At 38.9% G+C, this 18,698-nt stretch overlaps 1 protein-coding gene across 3 annotated transcripts in view; it reads right to left on the reverse strand.

The window, feature by feature from the left end:
* Nucleotides 1–912: 912 nt before the first annotated feature.
* ZFYVE28 (zinc finger FYVE-type containing 28) overlaps nucleotides 913–18,698 on the reverse strand; it is a 110,343-nt gene continuing 92,557 nt past the window's right edge. For all 3 annotated transcript variants that reach the window (XM_026847146.1, XM_026847144.1, XM_026847145.1), the window contains 5 exons: nucleotides 17,891–18,045; nucleotides 17,205–17,321; nucleotides 15,436–15,540; nucleotides 4,086–4,189; nucleotides 913–3,176 (listed from right to left, as the gene is read on the reverse strand). In XM_026847146.1, the coding sequence (XP_026702947.1) occupies nucleotides 3,045–3,176; nucleotides 4,086–4,189; nucleotides 15,436–15,540; nucleotides 17,205–17,321; nucleotides 17,891–18,045 (613 nt within the window). In that variant the 3' untranslated portion in view covers nucleotides 913–3,044. The remainder of the gene's footprint in view (nucleotides 3,177–4,085; nucleotides 4,190–15,435; nucleotides 15,541–17,204; nucleotides 17,322–17,890; nucleotides 18,046–18,698) is intronic.

Raw genomic sequence — 18,698 nt, forward strand, 5'->3', positions numbered from 1 at the left:
TTAAATGAAAACAGCCTTGATTCAGAGGGAACAGGTCATACAGAAAAGCCCACCACCAGGTGAATTACTGACACCTTTAACAACATTGCTCTTACCTTATTATCCCATCTGCTTCGAAACACATTGTTGTGGATTGGAGAAGAAATCTTTTTCCCCTCAAAACCCTGAAGCAATGTAAATTTAATTAAAAGTGTCCCTTTAGGATAAATTTCTACTTATTCACTTATTTATACACAACTTAAGGCAGCACTATTTGCCCATAAATGTGATGCATATTAATACAAATGCAATAAAAAAACCTTGTGTGCAGGTTTCCTGTAAAATTTTCCTGTCATTGGACCACTGAAGCTGAGATCCTAATGTCACGGAGCTGTAACATAGTGTTCCTTCAGTGAAATGGCATCCCAAAGCCCTGCATTAGGTCCTCCAGAAAAATAAAATTAATTCTCATAAAACCTACAATAGTTATATCTCATGCAAGGAGCAGAACAAATCAGCACTGGGCATTTATGCTGCATAATAACAATGGTGCAGGCAGATCCCAGCAGCGTTATTTTCACTACAGATTTGTATTCCCCCCACCCCTGCAAAGAAAAAAAAGATTATTCAGATGTGACACAGGCAGATCAAATATGCCTAATATGTGAAGTGACCACTGACACAAGATATTTCTGGAAGTGAGAGTTTTAGCAGGTGGTAAGGGATAGCACAAGGCAATGTTAAGTGACAGGCTAGTACTCCCGCTTTGACTTACCACCCCTTCTCTGTACAGGTAACTTCATTTTCAAATTTAAACTCATTTCTTTCATGTTATTTCCAAAGTGAGAAAGACTTAAGGCCAGTTTGTTTGACAGGATGGCAGCTGTCACTACATGTAAGCAGACCCCCGAAATGAAAGAGCAATCCAGCACATGGAAATAGAAAGTCCTGACACTTTAATTATCTGAAGAGATTACAAGATGAAAGTCTTCCTTGAGGCAAATGTATATTAGTATTGATATAGTCATTGTGCTTTTCAGTAAGAGAAATAGGAGTCTGTATTTACATAAGAAACTATAGTGTCTGAGATCTTTAAATATATTTATGGAAATGATTCTGAATTACAGCATTTACAAAATAAAAACAAGCTTGAATAAATATTCAGTCCATTAAATAAATTTTTTTTCACAGAAGCAACTTTTTGTGCATATTCATTTCACAACTGAAGTTTGTTGTATCTTTATCCTATAAAAGAAGCATTAAATTTGTTGGTTTCTTTTCTAAAAATAAAACTGCAATAATCATTGCAATGTGAAGCCTGAGATTTAAGCCTGAATAAGTATCATTGCTTGCACCACGTTACCCACCTCCCACCAAATGCCCAACCCCACGCCTTTCCAAACTCTGGTGATTCCATGGGAAAGATTTCAGGGAAATCATAATAATAAAAAAAATATAAATAAGGTGAGGATAACACATCATAGCTGACATTGTCTACAAACAGCATCATAAGGCTTGTGCATTACACATAAACTAAGTGAAGCTGTTTCATGTGATTCAAAACAACAGTAGTGCCAAACTGTTCTACCCTTATATGGCTCATTAACACTGAATATTAAACCATTTAAAGAGAATGCCCCCCCTCTCCAACAAATTAAAAAAAAAAAAAAAAAAAGCACTAGCTAATTTTACTTTGCCATTTTGAATTACCACCTTTCTTGAGCATGGTACTGCAAACAACTTCCTCATCCTTTTTTCTATTTATCACTTTGAAACCCAGTGTCTAACACTGAGTCAGGAAAGGGGATACAGCAAAGAGCTCTTGATCTTGTTTCCTCTGTAACCACAGCACTCACTGTCTTGCTTTTTATGTGGCTAACTCAAAGCATGTCCAAATGCCTTTGAAACCTCAGTGCTCAGGGAGCTCTTACTGCAGATAGTTTGTGCAAGATCAGAGCATGAATCGGTGTGAGTCTTACTTCTTTCCAAGTGGAGATAAAAATTAATCCCTGGTGTTTCAAATAAATACAAACATTTTCTGAGCTGTTAGCATGAGTAAAGTAACAGTATGCAATATTTTACACAGTTACTCTGCCAAATGTGGACAACAAGTACCCTTCTCTGGTTGACCATTCTGTAGGACCTTTTGAATATACCATTACATATCTGTCATTTTAAAAACTCAGTATGGGAGAAATACCTTGTCACATCTACTGAATTTTGCTGCTGAACTCTTTAAAAAATATGCATTTTAGTAATAATTCATTTGGTAACCATTTCCTCTGAAGTTTAAGTTTTAAATGCTGATATAGAAACCAAAGCTCTGTGTTATACCTTTATTAACACAACATAGTATAAATGATGAAGATTATAAATACTTCCAAAACTCCAAAATATGGAACTGGAAGTTGCAAAACTTAATTTTTAGAAGACAGCTTGGAGTTATTGCTTTGCTTGGGAAATGAAAGGCAACGGAAATATACTGCTTAAGGACCTTCAGTGCTTCCTATGTGATTCACAGAACATTTTGCCTATGTAAATACAAATATGGATTTGAAATAGTTTTGCTTTAATTAATCCTAGCATAGGTAGCAAAAACCTAGTAATGGGAAAGTTAAACCGCAGCAGGAGGGAGAGCTCTGACATCCACAGCCATGATGGTATTCTAGTGAGCACAGAAGTGTCCGAGCTTTGGGACTAATTTGCTGGGATGGACTAGTTAACTGGCTACTCTGTTCCTAGCATGTAAGATAAGCAGCAATGCTTGTTCAATTCTCCGAGCCCTATTTCCTTCCACACAGTGCATTTGTTCTGCATATGGCATCGTAACATTAATGTTATAAATTTATGGAAGACTGTACTGTAGCCTTAGAGCTACAGACGCTTCATACTTCCCTTTAGCAGCTTAGTAAAATGCAATAAAAACTGTCTGTACAAAATTTATAATAATGGATGTCAAAGCCTACATGCCCTCACGAGGTCCCTCTTTCAAGTTAATTCTTGGCTTAGGTCAAATATTATCAGTCCACGTAAGACTCCAGAAGACACACCAGTAGTTTAATATATCAGATACCAGCTTTGTCACTATAGAAAGGAGTGACATGGAACATGTAACAGTGAGTGCAAACACGGACAGGCTTCATCTGACCATAACGAGGTAATGGAGCAGAGTGGGAGGAACAGCGGGAACAGAAGATCTGAAAAACAAGAGGGAGATTTCACCTTAGTTCCTCTGAAGAACTCAATGGAACAAAACTGATTTTAAAAGAAGGGAGAGAAGATCGTACCAGCTGGGTTTTTGTGTATTGGCAACACCACCCTCCTCAGCATCGCAAGTGAAAGCAGGCAATTCACAGCCTGCCCACCGATTAACCTGACTGTGCTGAGCCTCCCTGACACGGGTGCCCAAGCACTGACATTAGCCAAGGCAGCTCCACCAGAGATGAAAAGCTGCCTCTCTCCCCATTGGTTTTAAAGAAAGATTCAGGGAATATCTGTGAATATTTCTGAAGTTTCTACTTCTGCAAATCCATTACAAAAGTTAACAAAACCAGATAGCTTCTCTACACTCTTCCTTTTTAACTTGTACAGCAGCAAGCAAGCGAAATGGGATTGCAGATTTCTGGCTTCCAGAGGCACATGACTGCTTTATTCTCCCTCGCTCCCTCTTCCTCCCCCACAAACTTGCAAAGCAGCAGCCGTACACACCGCAGTTATCCTGCAAAGGTATAGAAAGAAAGGAAAGGACATGCTGTCCCTGCAGCTGAGCTGTGCATCACCCCTCACAGTGCAGGCTGCTGCAGCTCATTACAGTTTAGAGCAGTAGTCCACAGTGAGTCTCCATTTGGGGCATTTGTTCCAGATCTCAGCAGGGAGCTCTGCTTTTTAGCAGACAAATGCTTATTGCTGCATAAATGTCACCAGCCCCCCCCCTCCACTTTCTAAACATAAGCTCAGCAGTTGATAGCCAAGACATACAAAAACACTTGTGACTTGAAAACCCTGGCCAAGCACACACATTTTGCTGTGCAGCTGAGTTTGTGGTACACATAAATTTTCTGTTCCTTTTGGAGGATAGTTTCTCACATGTTTGACTGAGTCATTACCTTGCCACAGCTCCGACAGTGGTGTTTCCTGCGAATGACTGTGAAAGGAGCCTTGCACGCAGTGCAGAAGCTGCAGACTTCATCTGGAACCCAGTCAGGAGGATCTGTCAGAGACACAGCAACAAAAGAGAACATAAATCAAAACAGAATAAACACAAACATGTGATTTCCAGCTCCTCAAGAGAGTATGGAGAATAAAATATAACAGCAGCTGCTTTCATGTGAGTTTCTCCAGGGGCTTTTCAAACAGGCAGCTAGGTGAGTTTGGGATGCCCAGGAGGTCTCGACTCCCCAGTTCCTCTGCCAGGTGCCCACCTCTGGGCAGAGCACAGCAGGCACTGAAACAGCACACAGCAGCTTTGGACTCAAAATGAAATATATCCTGTTCAAATGAAAGTGACAGAGAAGGCAGTGAGCAAAATAAAGTATGAAGACAAGAAACTGTTAAAGCAGAGCTGGAACACAGGTGTTCGTCAGCACAACCAGCCATCAAAACAAGCTTAGTGCTGAGATCATTCCCAGCCTCTTCAGCCCTCCCTACAGAAAGGCTGACAGCTTCTCTGCATTTAGGCAAGCAACGGTACAGATAATAAACTTGAAGCCTGATTACTGTCTGCTAAACTATTAGGACTCTTACTGGAAGTCACTAGTAACTACAGCAAAACCACAAAATCAAGTGTGTAAGATGTAATAAAGGAAGATTTTGACCATTATCCTGAACAGCATGTTTCAGTTGTTTATTTCTTCTGTGAGCTCTCTAACCTCTCATAAAAGCCAAGCAGGGAAATGATTGGGTTTTGGCAAAGCAGAAGGTATTAGGCTTACTTCTGTTGAGCTACTTCTGCTAGTGACAGGCTGACATGACCTCAGGGAGTCTAAAATTACAAGTGTAGAAATGATGTGGCCGATCACTTAAGTTGTTAAAAATCTAATGAAGGGCAAAGCAAGTTCTTCTATCCAGAAGGAATCCATGGACACAGCAAACAACTGCTGGATGCATTTATCCAAGTTCCCTGTAAGGATCTTCTCTCCGAGTATTATTTACAGTATGCAACCCATACAATCGCTGATTTATAAACCTGACAAGTAAGGTCCCTGCCTCAAGGAGCATATTAACAAACAACAAAATATGGTGCAGTTAATGCAGAGATCAAGAGGGCTACAGGTACACACAGAAAGATAATGAAATTAAAAATCCACTGTATTGCTCAAACATAACCATGACCAGTTTTCATGTGTCTGTCACATTGCAACATTTGTCAAATTTATTAAGTAAAAAGAATACAGCATTCAATGCAGTAAATGTTCAAAAAGCAGATTAATAAAAACAAAGAGAACTTTGAACCTTGACATCTTTTACAAGCTTCTCTCAACTATTTTGTAAGTCAAAAGAGTTTAAGGAAGAAGTCTTTCACTTCATGAACAAACTAGTCTGATAAAGGTCAAAACTATAGGGACAGCAATCAAACCCAAAGTGTGTGTGCAGAGAAATGACCAATGTGAAAAAAAGGAGACTGCACATAGCAGTCTTCACCTCAGGCCTGGGAACAGTTCACCAGGAAATGTTCTGTGGGGACACAAGGCTACAAATTCCTACTTCAAAGGCAGGATTCCCTTCAGCAGCAGAGATGCAGGACTGCCAGCTTAAGCTGAGGCATTAATACCAGTGAAACCAACAGATTTTCTTTCCCAATTCTTTTTGTTCTCTGCAACCTCCCCACCTACTACATGTTACTTGCCCAGTGAAACTTACTCCTGTTATTAGTTTATGATGTCAATTTTGAAAACTCCCTATCAATTTCAGAAGAATCGCTGATCAAAAACCATGGCAAGCCTGATGACCTTGGAGCAGCTCCATGTTCCCCATCCAGGAGGTCCATTGGGTTATCACTTATATTTGGAACAAAGCCAAAACCAATATTCCTGTTTAAAACTTGCCATTAGACTACATAGCCTTTATTATATTTTCAGTCACTTCACTATCCCACTGATCCTCACTAATTTTAGAGACAGCAAAATTTAGGAAGTTATTCAAGCTCTGTGCAACAAGGTCTCCTTCCCAAATGAACACAGAGCTGGTGGAAGCAAGTTTGGTGAGATGCCTATTTCACTACCAATGCTTTATCAACTGCATTATAATGTGGGTTACCATGTTCAGCTAGTTACTAATTTTAATATTCGCAGAAAAACCACAAAACACAAAGGCCCTTTTTGTACAAACTGCAGCATGCCAATACGAACTGGAACTTTCGCAGCAGCTAGTACCATAATCCTCCTTTCCTTAGATCATGATTAGTCCAGACACATTATGAGCTAGCACAGCCTCACCACAAAGACTCTGGAGCTCATCAACAGAAAACAGCTTTCTTATCAGTTGTTTACGATTTGCTTGGGGATTTTTTTCCCCCCTGTTGTTGACCTTGGAGTGCAATGTTGAAAAAGCTGTTTTTTAACTGACCATGTATGAATTTAATTTTCTCCAGTGATAAATAAAAAGCAAAATTGCACCCACCCACCCCCCCACCAGCAAATTTATTTTGGAAACAACCTTATAAACTCCCAACAGTCATATATCCATAGTTCCTGGTAACAGCGTTACTGGACTGCCAGACGAATTAATCTGCAAACTTTGTTTTTATAATTGCATTTAAAAAAAAAAATAAAATCACATCTTAGTGGTACTCAGTGTATAGAAACAGTGTAACCCTCTCTACAGAATGTTCTCCCACATTAGAGGGACTGTCTTTACCTCCACATGGGTGTCACGGTCAGCTGATTCATCAAATTAACACATCAGTAGATTGAGCTGAAGGGCACATTATCCCCCAGACAGTGACTCAATAACAGTAAGGCCCTCTGAGGGAGGCTACATGGCCAGCCCCATGTCCTGTTGCTTCTGGGTTTTAGGGCCCTCCTAACATCCCAATTGCTCACACCAAGATCTGCTGCACTGCAGCACACTCCCAAATAGTAACACTCAGTTATGTAACAGCTTTTAACATTCAAAATGCTGTACAAACATTAATTGCTTTAATCCTCATTACCCAGCTAGAGTCAGTAAGCATGTGGGGAGAAATCAGGAGTGAAACATCTTGCCCAAAATCATACAGTAGTGCTGCCTTAAAATAACATTTGAAATCAGAAACTTTGGGCCATTAGCCCTATGCCTTTGCTTCCAGTTGTGGTCGAGAAAGTCCTTACACTGAATACAAACACAGCAGCTTCACTTTGAGAGTATGCCCTTAGAAATTAAATGCAATCCTGGATGGGAGCCACAGTGCTCACACTGGCAGGAAGGATGAAGCCCTGAATGACTCAGTCTCTCTGAGCCCATGCAAGCCCTAGTGGCAGTGGGATCACACCCCCAGGTCCCCTTCACAAGCCTCATCTTGCTCAACCTTGGGAGCAGCCTTTCTGACTTAAATATATTAATGATTGAGTCATCAGGCTTTTTATAGAAGAGGTTTTTGAAATATTCTCTGAAGCGCAGTCTCATGAGGGGATAAAGCTTCAATATGAGGAGCAGAGTGAGTTACACAAATTAAACCCCTAGCATTAGCCTGAAGATGTGCGGGAAACAGGGCAGCAACACTGCACCCATAGGCTTTTTATGTTATAGTCCTTCTCCAGGCTAAGCTGCTCGATTAGCTCTGCATGCAGCAGCAAATGGAAACATCCAGCCTCTAAAGCACTATCTGCCTGTGCTTTAGGGATTTGTACAAGGAATGGAAGGAAAACGTTGTTCGTGATATAATTGGCCCACTGCTTTATCATGCAACGAGAGCTAAGAGAAGTCTGTTGGGAAGCAGATGAAGAACACAGCACAAACATCAAAGAGGAGGAGAAAGGAAGGGAAGGGATGGGATTAACGAGACAGAAAAACTACAGAAATAACTTTTAGAAAACATTAAAAGCGTGTACAGAAAAATAGGCAGAGAAAAGAAAAAGAAGCAAAGAAAAAGAAACAAGTACTGAAATGAATAAGAAACAGGTTTAGGGAAAGGATAAGGCACAAGCTAAAATCAAATAGTGTGAAGACTGAAAAAAACATTTAAAAAGGAAAAACAGTATTCCCAACTCAACTAATCAAAAATCTTGCACTACAGTATCTTTTAAATAATGAAATTTTATGGTCTTTGTAGTTGTTATATGCTGTTGCTTTTAAAAATTCACTTTTGTATGTCTATGCAGCCTCATTAGCTAAAAAAGTTCTCTGCTTTTAAAAAAGTCTCACATAAATCCAAGATGCTGCAGCTTTGAGAAAACCCTAACCATGATAAAAAAAATCATAGACATTGTAAAATGTCAAAAAGCACATGTGAATTAATTTTGCTTAAATATGTGCAACAGACCTACTGCAGTTCCATCTAATCTTAGAAAATCAAGGAGAACATCTGTGTCCCAGAACACAAGAGGAAGAGAGTCTGGACCTGGACCCATCAACAGTGTTGACTGAAACAACATCAGACCAGAAATGTTAAGCTCATTTGGTGATGCTGAGACACAAGAGACTGGGGCGGGGAGGGAAACAATCCCAAAGTTGTTGGCACTTGCAGAAGGCCTAGTCTAACGAATCTATACTCTGGTAGAAAACAAAATCAGGAAACATGCATACCACGACTCCCTGTTGAAGAGCAACTACTAAACCCTAAGCTTATGGTGGTTGCATTACAGCCAGGCAATGCAGAGAACAGACCCTTTCTGCATCTTTGTTTTTATCAAAGATTCCTAATGCAGAACTCAAACTGGAAGTTCCTCCTGCATCAATGTGTATTAGATTTTAGAGCACATTACACATAACCCTGATTATATTTCACCAAACTGACATTAAGAGGGCCGTTCCTACAGCAGCCCATGGAACTTACACCGCTGCAGCTGTCAAAGCGCATTATCCTCGCAGCTGCAAAAAAAGGTCAGATGGGCTTGCTGCAGCTCTTCTGATGAAAGCAGGAATTGTACATTCTCACAGTTTTAAGTATGGAAAGTAGAGAACTAAGGCAACTTGACTTCACCCCTCACTTCAACTGCCATGGTAAGATGAGCCTTTTCGTCCCTTATCACAGATGATTTTCTGCATGTCATTCTGAGCAATCTCTAACTTTTATATGAGTCCTAGGAGGCAATCTTACCAAAGTAATCTTTACCTTTGCTCAGTAGATTCAGTGTTGATTACAGCTGGTTTGACATTTTTCAATAAAAATAAATTTTCTGCTTCAACAATATTGTTTGATTAAAATTTCAGGGGTGAAGGAAAACACAGAGGTACAGACTTATTAGGTTCAAGTATAGCTCGTCAAACAGCTTTCTTAAGATGGAGTTTCCATGCAAATCTAGAAAACTTTCACCAAAGCATGGAGCTCTGCAGACTGGGGCTCTCAAGCCTCTGCTCTGACTGACTCAACACGACCTTGAACAATGACATCCTGTGTCTACTCTGTACAGGTACATGATCAGCAACTCATTCTTTGGCAAAATAATTATTTACATAAAATGGAAAACTCTGGTAGAAAACAACTGACTTCCACTGGGATATATCTCAAAATTTACTTTAAATCAGATGGACCAGAGACTTGGATCTTCTGTATAACTGTTACTACATACCAGAAGAACACTCACCACATGTATTTTTAGGTCAAAGAAAATTAAAACCTAATCAAAATTACAGCTATGTCACTGTGGACCTGAATAAGCCTGTGCTTTACAGTACCTTACAGGATATTTTCTCCTCCTGAAATGAAGTCTCAACAACTTCCACGCAGTGCTGACAGAGAGGGATAGTCTTTGAAAAAGTAACAGGCTCTCAGCGAGTTCTTAAAATGTAAGTCAGATGAAATTATTGCAATACAACCTAAAACCTGTACAAAATCCTGTAATTTTACATGCATGATTAAATATGTTCAGTTGATTATAAAACATAGCCTCAATATGGAAAACTTGATGCTAATTATTCCCTCTCAGCATAAGCAGAGTTGCTGAATAAGGAAAAAGCAAAAAGTTATGTGGATAGAATATGTTTGGCCACTGAACTGTGCAACAATTTAACTTCTTTCATTTAGAAAGTGTTGCTGGTCATCATTATAGAGTAGCCATAGGCGTGTAGAGGACAAAGGAAAAATTGAAGCATTCAGCTAGGGTTGACAGCTAATTCTGGAATCACGGTGATTAGATTCTGCACATACAGTAGCATGGGTGGGTTTTCTTGACCTTGTGACTTTATTGCAACAAGAACAAGGGCCCGAGCCTTGGGACCATAAATTACTGAACTTGCTCGTGCTGCTGATTGGAGAGCAGGGAGGACTTGTGGCTAGACAAGAGCGGGTGGGCTGGAATATTACAAGATGGAAAGGGACCAAGGAGAAGTAGCGTGCTGTTCACAGCAAACAGATGCTAACACCATTTGGCACAGACAGATATTTGTACTGGCAGCCACAGCAAATCCATTATGGCTGGAGTTATAACTAGGTGGTAGCAAGCAAGGCAATTCTGTATGGATGCTAGAGGGATAAGGAGTGAAAATGAACGTACGGTTGCAGAGAGAGGTGTGATGCTATGGCAAATACTTCCATGGAACACAAACAGCTTCATAATACTTTGTTTTCCCTTGAAAAAAATCTTCTGATTTCTATATGTCTCATGCTTATTTCCCAGACCAGAAGTGTAACTCACTTTTCTTAGCCAGCCTGCAGCTTCTTGACATTGACAATTACAAATTTCACCTTCCCTCAATCACAACAGATGAATCTTCTTAAGGAATAAATTACCAAAAATTACATGTATGGTCAAAATTCAGATTTGCTAAAGTTCATTCTTAAAATCATCAAGTCCACAGAGATAAACACAATGCTCCCAAATAGGGTGAGCAGGGACTTATGCTTGATCACATTTACAGATTGATAAAGAAATGAATACTAAAAATCCTTATCAAGACAAAAAAGAAGTTACTCTGTGTGTGTGTATATATATATATATGTATATATGTATATATATGGGAACTCATTGTCAAACACAGAGCATTTTTTGTGTTGGGGCTGGAAATACCGTCCCAGACATCTAAATGGAAGAAAGTCATCAAACTTCTACTTCACTGATGTTTGGGGTTTTTTTTAAAGCTGTAATACATATTAAGAACAACACAACTCTGTCCCAGCAGGGATACATTTACACTAGGTTACCAAAGAGCAATTTTCTTACATTTTCAAATGTGGAGGTTTCCTTTAATATGTGTGTGATCCATACTACCCACTCTCAGCCCTGTGTAAACTTCTTGGCCAACTTAACATCCAAGAGTGGTTTGTCCCAAACTGGAGCTCAGGAACTCTCCAACCTTCTCCCCATGCTGCCTTGTAGTTCACCAGGACACAGGGAGAAAGGCATTACCACAAAAGGTCCTGGAACACAGGCCCCTACCACTGTTACTGCAATTCAGAGCAAGCACCACTGGTAGCAAAGAGCCCAACCTGCTTTTTTATGAGCAGCTGCCACTAAAATTTTCTTTGAGTTTATACACAGAATTTTGTCCCCACTAGTCACCATCTCCATCATAGAACCAGGGCCATGAAATTTTACTACATTTAAAATTTATTTATGGAATAATGTATAAACTCATCTTAGATTCTAGGAAAATGTACATGTATTTGCTTTACATTCTCTCCCTATCAAAACATAGCACTCCTTACACTCAATGAAGTAAAAATATATATGCTTCCTTGGAAAAAAAGTCCTAGACCATTAAGACAGCAAAGACAAACATATAGACCATAGGCTCATCTGTACTTTCAAAAATGCTTTTGTTTTGGCATGCCAATTAATCTGTAGTTTACTGTATTTCAACCTTCAGAGGGTCACAGGATTTAACTCTTACATCCTTTCCAATGTCAGTTTGCTCATAATAAACACTCGTATTTGTTTTACAACCAAGACCAGCTGGTGGGTTTTATATACAGCAAGAATGAGAAATCTGACAAAAGCAAGTGATTCATCTTCATAATCTGAGTAGAGGCTAGAACCTTCAGTAGAATCTTAAAACTACTCATTTATTTGTTCAGGTTGCTGGGCTTGCTTTCTTTTTTTTTTTTTATTACCATTGATTGGATGCAATCTTAGACATTTGGTACTTTCAGTAAGAGGGATTTATTTGATAAATGGAAAAAGGTTTCCTGGCAGGTAGCTTGCTGGACGTTCTCAATTTGATACATGCTCATGTTCTGCCACAATGGCAGAAGGGAGGAGCTACTGATGTGCTCATTTGCTTTAAACTGTTTTTGCTTTCGGTTGAAATTATTAAGAGTGACACAAAGTACAGAAATGACGTACAAAAAAGGATGTAATTAATTTTGGTGCAATGCTGTCAGATTGGTGCAACGTCCTCAGACATTGCACTGAACACATTTACAGATATAACTGCGGTGTACTCCAGTTGGTGGCCTGTGGCTCAGATCTGGCCTGGAGGACAAACCCATCAGGCTTGCTGCAAGAAATAGAGCACAGTGTTCATGCAGCAAAGGTTGCCTTAACCACCATACATCTTCCACCTGCACCCAAACATCACCCAGATGGCTGTTGCTTCCATAGTGGCCAGCAAAAATGAGGTAGGTAGGAAGGGGTTATAAGTGAGAAAAGGCCCATGGCTGCTGAGGTTAAAATATTGCTGTAAGTTTATGCCTCATGTTGGATGCCTTAGGGATAGCAAAATCATGTATCCCCTTAACTATCACTGCATACGTCAGAAGAAGAAAAATCTGTACAGCATTGCCAGCAATGACAACTTGTGACCTGAAGATGACCTAAAGGGACAGGGGCCTGGAATGTATTGGAGATGAGGGGACAGAATGGATGTTTCTACAGTTCCCACTCGAATATTCAACAACTGACCCACTGAGATGCCCCGTTTGGTAGACCTTTTGTGGTTTGTTCTGGTTTGGAAGGTAGAGCTCATCTCCATGCTCCCCAGCACTCTGTCTCTTTGTGATACAGAAAATTCTTGCAAATGTGAAGGCTAAGTAATAGCAGACTACACTTGTTAGTTCACATAGTCAGAGGAGATGTGCTGATGTGTACAAGTATGTATTTACAGCATAACCACTTACAAGTCAAGTAAGACTCCGAGGGAGAGTCTGCAAGGAGATTGATTCTGACATGCCCAAGCATTCCCTGTAAGCAAGCACTGGTATCAAAAGCAGAGCACCTGCAGGAGCACTGACTAACTGGCTGTTCAGAGGATGGGAAAACATTGTGCCAAGGCAGCCAAGTTCATTCTGGCATCCAAGTCTGCTTATTCAAAAGAGACCTGGTTATTGCACAAGACTCTGCAGGCATATGTGAAGCACCTGCTATTTTGGAACAAAGGTACAGGCAAGAGAGATGTTTTTGCTCTAGTTATCTGCATATGCTATTAATACTACAGATTGGGTTTTACCATTCACTTATGGCATGGACACAACTGATTCACACTGCCCGGGTGCTGCAGGGGCCTCCATAACTCCAAAGATTCCCCTTTACCGCACTCCTATTCAGCAGTAACATCACCTAAGCACCCACACTGTTGTCTTCTATTTCAGTAAATAACGTCCCAAGCCATAGGCTGTACTTCTCCAAACAGAAACCTTCCCTGTGCTAACAGAAGATGCCATGAAAAGCTGAAGAACCTTAAAAGCCGAGTAATGTGCCAGGAAAGTGAAGTGACTTTGCTGTGACAAAATGTACATCTGCTCTGAGAAGGTTATTCAGGATCCTGCAGTTCAGAATAGCCTGTTTTCAAGTTTGTAAGTCAAATTCACTGACAGTATCAGGCATTGATTCAAAACAAAAGAATACGAACTGAAATGGTAGAGAATGAATAATCTCGTGTTCTTTTCCAATACAGACCATACATGGTAAGGATTTAGCTTCAAGATTTGTTCTTTACTGCACCTTCTGTGACATTCTGAATTATGGCACAATAGGAAAATCAATTAAAATGACTACTAAATAGTTCCTTATCTACCACCAAATCATCTTCCTCCAGAAGAGATAATATTTCTACAGTGCATTATACATGAATTAGCCTTGCTGTTCTAAATAGATTTGAAATCCTTTAGCCAGCAGCTTCAAAAGAAGGGTGAGCAAGCAAACTACAGGTTTTATATAAGCACAAAATAACTTATAAATATGTAGCATTACTCTAAAACCTAATCTTTTAAGAGGTTTTCCCTCCCTCTGTGATGTCTGATCTTTATTACAAATGACATGAACCAACATTACTTTTCTGTTGGTTACCCCCCTCTGCATACAAGCAGAGATGTACACTGCTTATCACTCACTTCTCAGTCATCCTGCATTCAAAAGCTCTCACTGGAAGAACAGCTTTGTACTAGACAAATAGAAACCATAAATCAAAATTTTAAAGCACAGGGAAATTACTGCACACTTGAATTTCTGGGAAGCTCAGATACAGTTTCACAGTTGACATGTATTTCTCACTTGACCACAGAGATACCACCGCTCTGATAATTGGGCTCCTGGTGTGCTGAAACCACCACTTAGCCCTGAAGATCAAAGCTGATTGCCTTCTTGTTTGCTCCATCTCATACATTTACTTTCTCTTTTCTTATTCTCTGATTGCAAGTACTCCAATATCTTTTAATCCATTTTTTATATAACGTTTACCATACCAGGGAAATAGTCCAGAACTGAGTCCTAAGCACTCATGCAGCAGCTCAGATTAAAAACCCAAAAACTTCTGTGTTCTCAGAATGCTCAAGTCCTGATCAAAACTTTGAGACTTACATACGCACTTTCCTTCACTCTTACTATGTATTCTGTGAGATTTGAGTAACCTCAGCAGACTTACCTAAAACTAACTTTTTCTTTGAAGTAATATGGTGAAGAATATGAAAATAACCAAAAAAATTTTTTTATCAAAGACGAAAATGAAGAAAATACAAAAGGTACTTCTACCATGGGAAGAAGTAGCACCTCCACATACAGCAAATGACATAAAAGATCTCTTTAGATTAAGCTGAGACAACCTTACTTAAGGCTTTATATCTTACCCAGCCCTCTGAAACTTGTCAGATGTAATGTCATACACCATATTAAAGCCTTTACTATACAGAACTCTACTCCACTGATACAAAGGAACTCGCACTGATACCACAATTTGTAGACCAGTGCTTCACAAGGCTGTTAGAAAAAAAAGCTGCAAGAAATATGCTCAGTTTATCACCTGACTTGGCCTCTAAACAACATTTTATATGACAACATTTTATAGTCACTTGCCAGAGCCAAATTTCAAGTTTACTTTTCATTTTAATTATTACTTTTTTATACATCAGTGTTGTCTCATTTTACTTCTCAAAAAAGAAGAAAGTACCTTCAAAGTCCCCATCTCTGGCTTTTGCTGCAAGTTCTGAGGATGATATACTTTCTTGACATAAAGCACAGTCTTCCAATGCTGCATTCCTTAAACCCTGATTAACTGTAAAACAAACCAAAAAGTACTCATAGTAATATTTTTCCAATTTGCACTTAAAATATTCATGTTTGGATTTCTGGGATTAGATCAGCAGCATCTATATGTACCTTTTTTGACTTCCTGCTTTTTCTTTGCCCTGACACAAACTGTTTTAAAAGTCTCCTCTACTCTTTGGAGTGACAACAGAAATGGAGGATGCTGCTATTACAGGACATACAGTCCTCTTCTAGCAGTTTAGTTGCATCCTCTCTTTTATTTCCCAATTCTTAACTTAGATCCTTTACAAAGAAGTAGATTATGAGAACCACCAGAGATTCCCATGGTAAGTCACACACATCAAATCAAGATATCAGAGAGCCTTCATCCCAAAAGTCTCTGACTTTTATTTGCTCATTTTGTTTATACTTAGTCAACACCTTTCAAAATGTAATAGTTCATCCATAAGAAATTATTCCAACCAAGTACTGTTGACTAACATATCACATTCCTAGTGATAATTCATTATATGATCAATATATATAGATAAAAATATATATGATATATATCAATATATCATTCAGTTTCTTTATTACTCTTATTTGAATGTTCAGGAGCTCTCTGATCCTCTCTTCAGCAAGTCTAACTCCATTTTTTTTTTCCAGTTAAAAAACCAGTCTCAACATTATGACACCCTGCCACCTTAAAAATGTTGTGGAACTTTCAACCACAAGCAACAGAAGACTAATGCATGTAGTGCAGAGTTGGGTTGGAGTTTTTTCTAACTTCAACCACTTTTTAACTTCGTGTTTCATATAAAATCTTCAGTGCTTTTTAATGACACTGGGAGAAAGGTAAAGTGAAAGTTTTCAACCATGAGGAAAGAGCTCTGATCACCTTCAGATGCTGATAGTTCTAATCATAACGAAGGACAAAGGTAACTGCAATCTTGCTGGGATGACATGGTTATTTTTAGGTAAGTTAGAAGACTTGCGTCTTTGAAAAAAGAAATCATCAAAATGGTGACAGAAAAAAATGTCTTGCATTAGCTCATGATCTAGCTCTGATTTCATTATCTTATTTATCTAGAATTCAAAAGCGAATATTTTTCTATTTTGAAGTCAAATTCATCATTCTGCAATTTCTTCAGGATAGGCCAGATTTCAGCATCTTACTGAGCATTCTCATCTTATTGTCTGCTCTTTTTACACAGCTATGTAAACTTCAGAATCAAAAGACAGACATCTTGGTAAATTAAAACATGTCCAGTGTGAAACAATACCAGGGGGTGGGGGTGGGTGTGTGTGTGTGTGTGTGTGTGTGTGTGTGTGTGTGTAAAAATCTGTGGAGTCCAAACCCTGCATATATTATGTTATGACTATATGCTACAAACACTGTTCTGTTATACATAGGCATATGGAAATGAGCAGATGCACTCTGAAGGCTTTAACTTTTTCAACATTTGCCTCAAGACGTACTCCTGTGTGTACCTATACTTCCAGTGACTTCAACCTGTTTAGAGTCTGTTTCCATGACTATTTTTTAAAATTTAGGTCAAATCACTATATAGTGAGTCCTGTCAAAAAGTTAACAAAATGTTAAGGAAATTCTTGTCAAATAGTTCATGGATCCCCATGAGGCTACCAGCAGAAATACAGAACTATACAGAACAAATGTTCACAACTGTTTACCTTTCTTTTGTTTTTCCTTGTCTTCTGTTTCAGGTTTGGTTGCCATAACTTCAAACAAGGTCTTTAAGATACTTCTCAGATCACTAGCATAGTTTGTCTGCAGCTGGTCAGCAACGCCTAGGATTTTAAGAAAATGGGTAAACCATTACTAGACTATTATACCGCCCTTAAAAAGTATTTACATTTGCCCATTGCTACCAGTAATGGCCTCAGATTTATTTCTGAGGGGATCACTTGCTGCTCATGTTAGGAACAAAAAACCCAAACATTTAAACTAATTTGCTATAATGGCCAAGTTACATTCTCACCCTTATGCTACCTGCTATTTCATACATATCTTCCTTGTTCTTTGGCAGGAAACAGAGATTCCTTTTTCATCAAAATACAACCGCTGCAACAAATTTATTCCCTTGAGCACATAAGGGCATCACCAAGAAGAAAGAAGCACTTGGAAGTCAAACCTGCTGCATGCTCAACCTCTTCATCACTACATGTTTAAAATGTCTGCATCTCTGATGCTGTTAAGTTCCCATCAGGTAACAGGTCTTCTAGACCAGTCTGCAGCTTAGGCCCCAAAACACAGCCTTCCTGCAACTTCATCTCGAGTTTGTTCTACCGTAACTTTACGTGCACCAAAACAAAAGGATAAATAGTTTTTACTTTCAAAACAAAAGGCTACTTCCTACCTGAAATACAGACAAAAAGGCGGTGAATAAGATCATTACTGCCATGAAATCTGGATCTGATCTTTTCTCGTGTCGCAATTTTAGCAGCCTGCAAAGCGAGTTGGATTTCTTCCTGATCGATGTCATCAGATGAGCAAGAACTTGTCATTAAACTGCTGTCAGACAAAAAAAAAAAGTAATGTAAATCTTCACTCATTTGTTCAGGATGTTCAGCAAATCCTAAAGGATTTGTGACTCAGGCAAGACACTATAGCAAACCGGAACTAATTGCTGTAAATTCTTGTTGAAGTCAATCAACATGCATTTAATCACCATCACATTTGATTTTCCCTCTGTGGCATAGCTGCAAAAAACTTTTAGGCAGAAAATAATTTGGCTGTATTTTACTGCATTTTCCTTAGCTATCACAAAGTGCTATGCCATTTTTCACATTAACTTCTTCTAGAAGTTCAGTCCTGAGAGCATAACTCCACCAAAAATCTGAAAGGGGATTATCAACCGGAAAATGAGAAGGTCAGTTCTGAAGTCAACTTAGAAATTTATTATTTTGGAACTTAATTTGAAAAAAAAGAATTTCTGAATTATGTTACCTTAAAATAGTGAGAACAGAATCTAATTATAAACTTACATAAGAAAATGGAAAGAAGAGCGATAAAATATAATTTACACAGTAGAAAGGTAGATTAGTCCCCTTATATACTTAACTGTAGAAGTTACTGAAATGTCAAACTACTGTAAAAGAACGTCTTATCAACTCAAGAGATTAAAATGCATCACCAAATGTCCACTAGAGATTTAAATTTTCTCC

This window comes from Athene cunicularia (genome assembly GCF_003259725.1).
Source record: "Athene cunicularia isolate RWA chromosome 4 unlocalized genomic scaffold, athCun1 chr4_part1, whole genome shotgun sequence".
Taxonomy (NCBI): domain Eukaryota; kingdom Metazoa; phylum Chordata; class Aves; order Strigiformes; family Strigidae; genus Athene; species Athene cunicularia.